This window comes from Diorhabda sublineata, chromosome 7, assembly GCF_026230105.1.
Source record: "Diorhabda sublineata isolate icDioSubl1.1 chromosome 7, icDioSubl1.1, whole genome shotgun sequence".
NCBI lineage: Eukaryota > Metazoa > Arthropoda > Insecta > Coleoptera > Chrysomelidae > Diorhabda > Diorhabda sublineata.
The window spans coordinates 24,672,969-24,684,936 of record NC_079480.1 but is presented as its reverse complement, the minus strand read 5'-3'; the positions used below and the strand labels follow the sequence as shown (position 1 = coordinate 24,684,936).

The 11,968-nt window shown below is 33.7% G+C and overlaps 1 protein-coding gene across 1 annotated transcript in view; it reads right to left on the bottom strand.

The window, feature by feature from the left end:
* The window catches only part of LOC130446748 (MAP kinase-activating death domain protein), a 41,191-nt gene that overhangs the window by 24,423 nt on the left and 4,800 nt on the right, over positions 1-11,968 (bottom strand). Inside the window, exons 2-17 of the mRNA XM_056783166.1 lie at positions 11,705-11,896; positions 11,310-11,632; positions 10,230-10,401; positions 10,016-10,173; positions 9,832-9,966; positions 9,657-9,772; positions 9,417-9,598; positions 9,298-9,368; positions 8,712-8,826; positions 6,116-6,204; positions 5,898-6,054; positions 5,062-5,389; positions 4,751-5,008; positions 1,629-1,930; positions 1,331-1,573; positions 39-239 (exon numbers count right to left, since the gene is read on the bottom strand). Coding sequence (XP_056639144.1) covers positions 39-239; positions 1,331-1,573; positions 1,629-1,930; positions 4,751-5,008; positions 5,062-5,389; positions 5,898-6,054; positions 6,116-6,204; positions 8,712-8,826; positions 9,298-9,368; positions 9,417-9,598; positions 9,657-9,772; positions 9,832-9,966; positions 10,016-10,173; positions 10,230-10,401; positions 11,310-11,632; positions 11,705-11,821 — 2,967 coding nt within the window. The 5' untranslated portion in view covers positions 11,822-11,896. The remainder of the gene's footprint in view (positions 1-38; positions 240-1,330; positions 1,574-1,628; positions 1,931-4,750; positions 5,009-5,061; positions 5,390-5,897; positions 6,055-6,115; positions 6,205-8,711; positions 8,827-9,297; positions 9,369-9,416; positions 9,599-9,656; positions 9,773-9,831; positions 9,967-10,015; positions 10,174-10,229; positions 10,402-11,309; positions 11,633-11,704; positions 11,897-11,968) is intronic.

Sequence of the window (11,968 nt, the reverse complement as noted above, 5' to 3'; positions counted from 1 at the left end):
AAATAAAACAAGCCTGGTAGTATATTTGTGTATATTACCCTCAATAAACCTTTCTTCGTAACTGCTTCTTTTGCACTTTTCGTCAAATCCCCCAATGTCGATTTTCCAACGTAAGTCAGATCATCTAGAGTCGTTTTACTCATAGCGGTTGCGGTTTTACTTGCTTCTATCGCGCTTTTTCCTGCTACTTGTACACTTTTCGTAGCTTCTTCAGCTGCTTTTTTCGCTTGTGACGTAAACTAGAAAATCATATAAGTTATCGAAGACTAAGAAACACTGCTTGTAGCAAAAAACACTTCCGTCACAAAATCAGTTCACAATAGCACTATCAGTGGTAGTTAGAAACCATTTTGTGTGATTTAAGGTGTTCTAGATATACTGATCTTCAAGAATCCACTGCATGAAGTCTTTAAGAAACTCTGCAATAACCAGCAGCAGCTCTAGTTCCTTGCAATCATTTTAACTACGGAACTTCATAACCTCAAATCAACTACCTCTTCTCGAATCCCAAAATCCCAATCTTAACCAATTGATTTCTTCTAAGATTTCGTGGTAACAAAGCTCAGAGCAATTTAGCTACATCTCAAAATATTGAGTGATTTGCGTCTTTAGTTTAAGACTAAGAAGAAACAATCGGAGAAAGTGAATTAGAAGAATCTTGCTAGCATCTTCACTACAGAACCGCATAACCTCAAATTAATCATCTCTTCTTGAATCCCAACCAGTTGATTCCACCTCACGACACATCTGACAGCAACTCAGCTTCATCGCAAAATTTTCGACTTTTTTAGGTTAAGACTAAGAAACAATCAAAGCAAAACCAGTCCATGATATGTTCAATGATAGATATATTGATATTTTTATATGATCAAACTCATTTTAGTTAAGGAATCACTTTAAGAATGTTATAAATGAATTTAAATGTTTTTATCCATCCATTTAGAAAGAGGCAGTCACTAAAGCCTTTCAAGCATCTTCACTGCAAAGATACATAAACTCAAATCAACTACCTCTTCTCGAATCCCAAAATCCCAATTTCAACCAATTGATTTCTTAGAAGATTTCTTGGTAAAAAAGCTGACAGCAATTCAGTTACATCACAATACTTTCAAGTGATCTACTTGTTTAATTTACGAATCATAGTAATAGACAATCTACAATCCACATTAATGTACCGATCTTCAATTGTACTGCATAATTTCTTTTACCAATTTACAAACGAACTTTGAAATCACCATTGAGACATCCAAACTCATATTGATCTTACCTAAACTAACTGATACATTAAATGAAAGAATGTATATAAATTGAATATAATGGAGAGTGGTACCTTATCCATTTGAGCAAGAATTCCGTCTTGACTACTCTGTCTAGTAGTTTCTTTGACTAGTTCTTTGGCTTGGGAAGTGAAATGTTCAAAAATTGATCCTTGAGAGTTTTGTCTAGTTACCATGCTACTGGTTGATGAAAAAGGAACTGGACTCACATTACCGGATGAACTGAAGCTACCAGTTCTCGCCAAAACGTTACCGACGCTGGGTTGTTTTTGCAACATTGGACCTATTGGAGGAACCTAACGAAAAATTATTGCTAAGAGTGTTTGGAGCTCCAAGTGATGATAAACTTACCGGCGTTACTGTTCTTCTCGTTTTCCTCGAACTACTAGATTTATCTAATTCACTGGTAGGTGATATGGATCTAGCGTTATTTGCGCTGACAACAGTTTTGGGTGTTGTAGTAGAATTAGAATCAGATTCATTTTCATTACTTCCTGTTTCGTCTCTATCGATTTTCGAAGATGTTACGGCCTCTTCTTTAAGTCTATGACCAAATTCTAGTTCTGAGTCTCTATTGAACGAAAGGGAACTCACGTCAGATTCGCTACTAGATGTGGAACGGGGAGAATCTGATCTTGTGACTGGAATTTCACCTACAAAAAAAAAATTCTTAATATATAGATAAATGTCTACGCCGCTCTGAAGAGACGCAAGTACTTCGAAACTGGTCAACAATTGCGAACATTTAGGGATATCGATGTCGACACAAAGGTCGATGGCCAATTTTTTGTCTAAATTCATTCAAGAAAAAGAAGTTTTTAAACAAATTAAGCTGAAAACAGCCCTTTTAAAGGAAACTGAACCTATTTTTTGAACAGATTGAGCTTGTAGAATCCAATTTGTGATGAAACTTGACTCATATTGACTATATTTTGATCAAATCAAACTTTTAAAAGTCAATTTTTGATCAAATTGAAAAAAAAAAATTTCTCTCTGACTCAGAAAAACGAATTTTTGTGAAAATTGACCAAACTAAACTTATAGAAACTATTTGTTAACCAAATAAAAGTCAATTTTTGACTATATTAAACTTTTGAGATTGAACTTGGCTCATAACAACTATTTTTTTATGGAATTTATATTTTAAAATCCAATTTTTCATGGATTCAATTCATGTTTTTCACCCAATTGAACTTTTATGGGACAATTTTTGGCTCGATGAATACAAAAAACGAATTTTTGCGCAGATTAAGGCCAAAAAAGTCAATTTTACACAAAATGAAAAATATAGAAACTATTTTTAATCAAAATAAACTTCAAAAAACACATTCTTGAATATACTACATTCAAAATTTTTCCAGAAAAGCAAATGTTAAAACAAAAAGCTGCTTTGCATAAATTAAATCTAGAAAAGATAATTTCTGACCAGTACTAAATTTTAAAGCCCTTGTTCGATCAAATCAAATTCAGAAGCCATACCTAACCATACCTAATGCAGAAAAGCACAGATTTAACCAAATTAAACTAAAAAATAACTCTTTGACCAAAGTGAATTCCTATTAGCTCTTTTTTGATCAAATTAAAATTCAAAAAGCCACTTTTTGGCTAAATTAAACTAGGGAATGTCAATTTTCAACCAAACATGATATATAGTAACAATTTTTTGATCAAATTAAATCCAGAAAAGACAATTTCTGACCAGTACTAAATTTAAAAGCACTTGTTCGATCAAATCAAACTCAGAAGCCAATTTTTGACCATACCTAATGCAGAAAAGCACAGATTCAACCAAATTAAACTAAAAAATAACTATTTGACCAAAGTAAATTCATAGTAGCTCTATTGTAATCAAATTAAAATTCAAAAAACCAGTTTTTGGCTAAATTAACCTCGGGAATGCCAATTTTCAACCAAACATGATATATAGCAAAAATTTTTTGACCAAATTAAATCCAGAAAAGACAATTTCTGACCAGCACTAAACTTAAAAGCACTTGTTCGATCAAATCAAATTCAGAAGCCAATTTCTGACCATACCTAATGCAGCAAAGCTTAGATTCAACCAAATTAAACTAAAAAATAACTCTCTGACCAAAGTAAATTCATAGTAGCTCTTTTTTGATCAAATTACAAATCAAAAAAACAGTTTTTGGCTAAATTAAACTCGGGAATGTCAATTTTTAACCAAACATGATATATAGTAACAATTTTTTGATCAAATTAAATCCAGAAAAGACAATTTCTGACCAGCAATAAATTTAAAAGCACTTGTTCGATCAAATCAAATTCAGAAACCAATTTTTGACCATACCTAATGCAGAAAAGCACAGATTCAACCAAATTAAACTAAAAAATAACTCTTTAGCCAAAGTAAATTCATAGTAGCTCTATTGTAATCAAATTACAAATCAAAAAAACAGTTTTTGGCTAAATTAAACTCGGGAATGCCAATTTTCAACCAAACATGATATGTAGTAACAATTTTTTGATCAAATTAAATCCAGAAAAGACAATTTCTGACCAGCACTAAATTTAAAAGCACTTATTCGATCAAATCAAATTCAGAAACCAATTTTTGACCATACCTAATGCAGAAAAGCACAGATTCAACCAAATTAAACTAAAAAATAACTCTTTGACCAAAGTAAATTCATAGTAGTTCTATTGTAATCAAATTAAAATTCAAATACCAGTTTTTGGCTAAATTAACCTCGGGAATGCCAATTTTCAACTAAACATGATATATAGTAACAATTTTTTGATCAAATTAAATCCAGAAAAGACAATTTCTGACCAGTACTAAATTTAAAAGCACTTGTTCGATCAAATCAAACTCAGAAGCCAATTTTTGACCAAACCTAATGCAGAAAAAGATAGATTTAACCAAATTAAACTAAAAAATAACTCTCTGACCAAAGTAAATTCATAGTAGCTCTTTTTTGATCAAATTGAAATTCAAAAAGCCAATTTTTTGCTAAATTAAACTCGTAAAGGCCAATTTTCCACTAAACATGATTGATAGTAACAATCTTTTGACCAAATTAAACCCAGAAAAGCCAATTTCTGACCATAACTAAATCAGAAACCCCTTTTCGATCAAATAAAATTCAGAAGTCACCCATGAACCAAACTAAACTTAAAATAACTATTTTTTGACTAATTTAAACTTAGAAAAGCCAAATTTCAACTGAATTAATCTCAAAAAAGCCTCCAGATACAAAGTCAGTTACCTAAAAATTAAAAGCTCATCCCAGACGTGTACAACAATGCGCATAACTGTCTTTTAAGTAACAACAAACATTCTTTTAGATTCCTTATAACCCTATAGCATTGAAAATATATGGTGACCATCGATACTTGGAATTCAATTGAATCTTCTCTGTCAATTGTCATTTTTCAAAAACCACGAAGCTTTCTATGATATGCGTTTAAACATTTGGGCACACGGGAATGTAGAAGTAGCCACAACGTACCTTCAGGATATTGAAGCTGAGATGGAGGATTATAAACTGTTTCAACGTCAATACTAGAAGAAAAATGGAATGTTTGTGCGTTCGCTTTCCTATATTCTTGACAAGAAGTATAACCTGGTGATAAATCCGACGATACCATCTCAGAAACAAAATCACTCAACGATGAATAACTAGAACTTGTACTTTCTCCTTCTTCAGAATCAGAACCGCTTTCGTCTGTTGGTTGATGTTCCACAGTTTGCATACTCCTCAAGGCACCTATAAATTGGTATAACTTGTAAATACACCCAGTAGATCTTTATCATACTTACTATTCAACGAACTGTTATCGTCCCATACTATGAATTTTATCGGTTCCAAAGTATGCATGTACCACTTGGGTTTATCTCCTATCAAAGAAGGATCCAAAACTCCTGTTTGAACCCTTTGGAAAGCGACATTCGTCGGTGTTAACGACCATTCGGCGAAAAATTCCACTGCTTGGGTTCTCGAAAATTTGTTGAGAAAATTTGAAGTTCTTGGACGGGATCGAAGGAAACTATTGATTTGAAACGCCACAACGGGACGTGGATAAAGACGAAGAGTTCGTGTATGTTCTGAGAAATTAGCTAATAGATTTTGAGAATTGAAGAAACGTACCTAAAAATAAGGAAAGATCACTGGTTAAGTCTTTGTAATTAATGGAAATTTTAAACTACAAGTTCCAGTACAATTTTTGCCTAGCTCAATTTGGAAAATTTCTCTTCAAGGTATAAGAATCCGCCGTCATCTTTAGACATAGGTAATCCACGCTTGGGCCATGCTTTCTTTGTGCAGTGACTTTTCCTGTCTCGACTGTCCTTTTCGCAAATGAAACAGCAATATTTTGTGTAACCAAGTTATAGCCCAAGTGGGCAAAGCAAAAAGTTCCTTTCATGTCAAAACCAGCAAAAAAGTAGATTTATTTCCGTTCTACAGCCACATTACCTTCAAGCTAGTGTTTGAGGAGAAATTGGGATTAAAACTAATATTTTTAAAACAATTTGGAGTAAACATCTGATATTCCATTAGTATTATATGAACTGAAACTGTAATTGTAATGAGAGATCAAAATAATGATTCAAAACTTCGTATTATGAAAATACAAGAAAATAAATTCTCTGCTTACCATTGCTATTCTAGTTGCTACATCGACAGAATCAACATCATTTCCATAAACGAAAGGACTGAAACCAGTCGAAGGTGAAGGAGGACGAACCGTTGGAATATGTGGTGATTGTTGTTGATGAATATCTTCCGGATCTGACATTCTACTTTTCGATATACTATAAACAAAAAATATTAATTATTTATCACATTTCATTCAATTTCTTTCACTACACTTACCTAAAAGTATTTTGTAAATATGTACTTTCTCTTTGAGAAGACTGCAGTTGTTGAGCTGCTGTAGACGGAGCTGATAAATTTATTATAGCCTGCAATATACCGCAACCTCAATAAATACCATTAAATTTCTTGAATAGTTTTAAATTTTTATTTTTACCTACATACGAAGTTGTCTAATATATACACTAATCTAAATTTTAGTAAAGAAATTACTAATATTAATGACAATAATAATCGTATCAAAAATTGAGAATACAATCAAGATTTTTATGTATATATGTTTGCTTGATTGGAAGATAATTCACTGAGACCTGGAAAATCTATTGTGCTGTCTATTGTACTCAGTTTCCTTACTACTTTCACTTTGGATGATAAGTCTTAAACCTTTAGTAGATCTACCACAAGAAATCTACACTTGCGTTCATAGAACTCGGTCCAATGTAAACTTTTGACTTCAACTACATATTTTTTATCAAATAATTCATCAGATCACAAATAGAAATATGCTTTAATCGAAAATGGACTTGGTTGGTAATCAGTTGCTAGACAATTGTCTATGACCCACGCAGAAGTTCGAAGAGTGTGCTTTGAGGAAACTGGATCCTTTCATAGGCGACCTGGAACAGGCAGAAAGCGATTTACAACAGCTCCTGATGACCGCTTTATTGTGTCAACAACATTGACAAATAGTCCGACAGCGACAGCTCCGTGATGTGCGAGAAGTAACTACTAGTCAGTGGGTAGTAAGACTAAGACTGCAGGAAAATACCTGACCCCTAAAACACCTGCGATTGGTCCAAAGCTTACTCCACTCATCGGCAAGCACGCCTGCTTTTTGCACAGGTTCGTCTTAATTGGATGTTGTAACAATGCCAAAATATGCCTCAATGGTAGCCACCAAAGAAGGAAAAAGTACCGAAGACCAAGAGACAGTGCTTATGGAGGTGGTTCCTGCATGATCTGGGTTGCAACTTCTGTAGGAGCACGAACCGACAGTGTCCATTCGGGAAGATCGTGTTCAAGGTAGAATAGGTTCAACCGCTGATAGATATGTCGAGGAGATTTTAGCAATTCATGTGGTACCTACCTTACGTCGACTATTGCATGACAATGCAAGGCCGCACACCGCTAGAATTGTGCAAGATTACAATGCAGAAGTCGGTTTTCGGATTATGGAGTGACCAGCATACAGTCCTGACTTAAATCTAATAGAACATTTCCTCCACTTCCTACCCCAAACTCTATCCCAGAGCTTATTGTTTCGGGAGAAGAAAAGTTACTTAGCATCCCACAAGAAATAAAAGCTAACTTGATTAGACCTAGGCCTAATCGTATGAGAGATTGGTACAAGAGGAGGTTATACCCATTATTAAGAAGTTGAGTGTTAAGTTATAAATTGTCAATAACTCTATTTATGTTAATAATAAAAATCTTAACGCTAATCTTGGTAAAACCATTTTTGGGCTTAGATTTTCAAAATCTACTTTGAAATCAACATTTTTCCCACGCAAAATACGTGCAACGGTGCAATATCCAGACTGAATGATCTATGTAACTTTTGCAGTATGTGGTTTAGCATTGTCTTGTTGTGGGAGAACCCACTTTAGGTTAATTAAACCTAGATATTTCTCCGATAAAACCTCATGCATCATTAATTGTCTATTACATACCGCAGCATTGATAGCTCGACCATCTGGAATTATTTGATAGCATATCAAACCTTCATAATTCCACCAAACATACAAGACTTTCCGCTCGATTCGGCCTCTCTTTGCGACGTCCTTTATCTAATTACTGATTTTCCATGTTCGGGTTGGTTGGGTTAGGTTATAATTTCAAATGGTGATGTACGGTATCTTTAGAAAGTCCAAAGGAGTTGGTACTAGATTGGCTTGCTATTGCTCCTCTTGTAACCTTGTAACCATTAAAGCATATTAAATTGTCTCTCAAACAGCATATTTTTTAATCCGATGAGTATTGAGAAAAAAATAAAATAGTTAAAGTCAAAAGTTAACAGTGCGCTGATTTCTATATACGCAAGTATAAATCGGTAGTGGAAAGCATAAACTATCCAATAAGTTTATGGAACCAAACTTCTTCTCAGTCTTTTCTTTTTACTTTTTAGGTACGAGGTGTTGGTTTGGGTCTCTTTTTCCATGATTTCCCCTTTTGTTTTTACTTCAAGTGTTTCTTTTTCTATTTTTTCATATCTAAGATCTTGTTGTCTATTATTATTTTATTGATGTTTTCGGAAACTAGACAGAAGATTTCAAATGAAAATTATTTGAGGATTGCCGCAGGGAACTATCCTAGGCGCTTATGATATACCACTAGCACATTACAAAATATCCAAAGGTGTCTAAATTGTCTCCAATAATGCTTGAGGAAATTGAAGATGGAAGACAAATCACCATAACCATTTAGAACCTATTTTATTTGATATATAGTTGGAAACCAACGTCCACATCTCATTTCGACATTTTTTCAACTTTTCCAATATTTCAATATCCTAACTGTTCAATAAAATATAGGAGAAACTCCAATCATTTTAATATGCATCCCATTTACCAAGAAACGAAGAAATGAATCGACTTACTTGCTTTAAATGGTTTTTCAAGATGGTACCCTCTGGCTCTGGCAATGGAGGAACCTCGGATGGAAATATCAGTTTATTAGAATCCAAATCTACCAGCCAAATATCATCGGGTAACCTGAAAAGTTTGAAAATATATCAAGTATTAATAAGACCAGTGACTGCGTACGCCATGCAAACAACAGTCATAAATAAAAAGGAAGAAGATCTGAATATAATCGAGAGAAAAATACTTTGACTAAATATTACAGAAGATGGAGAGAGAAGATTCAAGAAAAATAAAGAAAAAGAAGAATATAAAAGCACAAAAACTAAACTGGACGGAATACATCATGAGAAGGAAACCCACAGAAATAGTGAGGAAGATACCTCTATGGCCAAGAGGCAGAGGCAGACCAAAATACCTGGACAAACCAAACTGAAGAAGATACCAGAATCCTAGATATAGTAGAATAGAAACCCAAAGTACAGAAAAGACAAAAAACTTTAACAAATATAGAATAAAGAACATTGAACAGCTTAATATTAATGAATGAACCTAAAAAGTTATTTTTTCGAGCTTATCATATTCCATTGTGTATATACTTACTTGAAATTCTTTTTATACATTAAAAAACTAGCAGGAAGTCCAATAACGAATGGTGTTGGAGCTAATAAAAGCTAAAAAAAAGATTAGAATTGTATAATAAATGTATTGTTGGAAATTACCTGTTCAGCACAACTCATGCAAGTTGGTAACAAGGGAATGACGGGAAACATGTACTCGAGAGGGTATATCATTGCTACAAATGCCATGACAGACATCGACAAAGCATTATAGTCCCTCGACTGAAAAACTACTTTATGTTCCAATAAAATTATTGTCATTACTTTTAAACATGTCTCCACACCTGCAAAAACATTTGAAAAATTACCAAAAGATTCAGAATTAGATTGTAATATAATCACCCAATAGTTCCAAGGGCAAATGTAAAGGAAAATCTATCAAACTAAACCTTGTATGATTTGGTAGCGCAAACACCAGTGGATCATATAAACTTGTTGATAATATTTCAATTTCAACTCTAAAAATCAAATTATAGTATAAAATTTTTGATATTGAATGACTATTCTTATAGTATACCTAGTTTTACCAGGTATTGGTACAGGTGAAGAAAGTAATCTTAATATCCACGTTTCAATTTCTTTCACATCATGAATGACAATCGAAGATGTTGTATCTGTAGCATGACCTGTCAGTACACTCCAAACAGTATCCCTATAAATAAGAAGATGAATAAAAATTGATAATTATATAATGTATTTACCTTAACAGCTGTTTAGAACCGCCAACTCTTCTTGGGTTCGAAGATTCATTACAAGCATCAATTAATTTCTTGAGGATGAATAAACATTCTCGAAACATCGTGAAAAATGGATGATGCGATAGAATACATAATGATGTTAACGATAAATTTCGCAATCTCTGAAAATACCATTACAATTCGGTATTAAAACTTTATGGATACAAAAATTATTTACTTGTCGTCGACGACTAGCTCTAGGAGATGGCGAATGACTTCCTCCGCTTTCAGAATCATTAGCTGGTATAACGCCCAATCGAGGAAGGTTAGTTGTTATTGGTTCAGAATCTCTTCTGCTTGGACAATCTTTTTCAGAGTCACTAGGACCTAAATTGCTACTTCTGTAGTCGCTAAAATGTTAATTGATGTACGTCTTCATCGTTTCTTAATATTTGCAGCATAAGATAATGAAATCAACATACTGAAGTCGATGAAGCAGAAATAATACGTTTGATGTGGTAAGATTTAGAAAGAAGACATGCAACGGCAAAACAGATTAAACAAGAGTTGAAGAGTTGATGCTCGAAATGTAAAAGTAACTTCACAAAATGTAAGAAATATTATGAGAAATGCTGCAGATTATCTTAAACTACTCCTCAATTGACCCGGGAACACTGTGTAGCTAAGTTAAGATTCTCGGTATCAGGCCAGGTACTTCTCGAACCATCCTCGTAGAAGATTTGAACTCATTTAAGTGTAGCACATACCGGGGCCACTTCTGTTATAATGTTTTTTACTGAAGCTCTGTTCCTGGATATGGTCGGCGGCCGTCTTTAGTTGCCCATCCGCTACATAGAACACTTTAATTCCGAAATTGATGCCTGAGAAACTGAAACTAACCTAAACAACATCGTGAAGTAGTACCAACTTTCAAGTCTCAATTGCCCTGTCTATTAAATGTTAATCGTATTTACGCCTAGTTTCTTATTTATTATCTTGTTGACTATAAAAATCACTACTCCTGGGGACTGTTATTATATTCCAACTAAGATGGAATTTCTGGAAGCGTTGGTGATATTTAAATCACCTTCAGTCGCTGAAGACGATAACTTTGATGTCGAAACGCGCGTCAGACAGAGTAATTGTGGGTGTTGGTGTAGTGGTAGTGTGAAAAGTGATTCCAGTTACAAAAATTTCACTACAAGATATAATACATGGTCCAAAGTATATGTAGGATCGATAAAAAGTGGTTATTTCAAATCAATAATGAGAATTCGGTAATTAAAATAATTTAAAAATATACTAGTTTCGTTATTACCTCGAGAAAGCAGAATCGGAACTCTTCTCCATGCTTTTTCTCCAAGAATCCCTCCGTAAAGTTGTATTACCTTTTCCTTTACCTACAGTTAAATTAGTCGGTAATTTTTCTATAGGTCTATAAAAATTAACGCAAATTCCATAACGAGTCTTCCCGGAATCTTTATCAGTTAACGTAAATACGAATGAAGAAGCTTCCTTAAGCGCTGTCCTTCGAGGTCCTACCGAAGAACAACCTTCAGGTTGACAAAAATAAACCATGTCTAAAGGCATAGGAAAATCTTTGTGATCTTGAATGGGATATCTCCGAAGAAGCTCTGGAATCTATAAATATATATATTAATATAATATATCGAAGAGTTTTTGTTTTCAAATTTGATTATTATTTTATAGTACCTGCACATGTGCCCCAGTATTTTGTCTAGAAATACTATTGCTGTATCGTACCCCGACTATAGTCAGGTAATCTATTAGTCGAGGGCATATTAGCTGCCTCTCAACATCCACAAACATTTTGTCTGTTTTGGAAGGGTCACCTATCTATCAAATCCATACAACGATGATTTTAAATATCAACGGTCATTTAACCTACAACAAACATATCGTAATGTCAAACAAGGAGATTTTTAAATTGACCAGGCGTCTGTCAAGCTTTTTTTG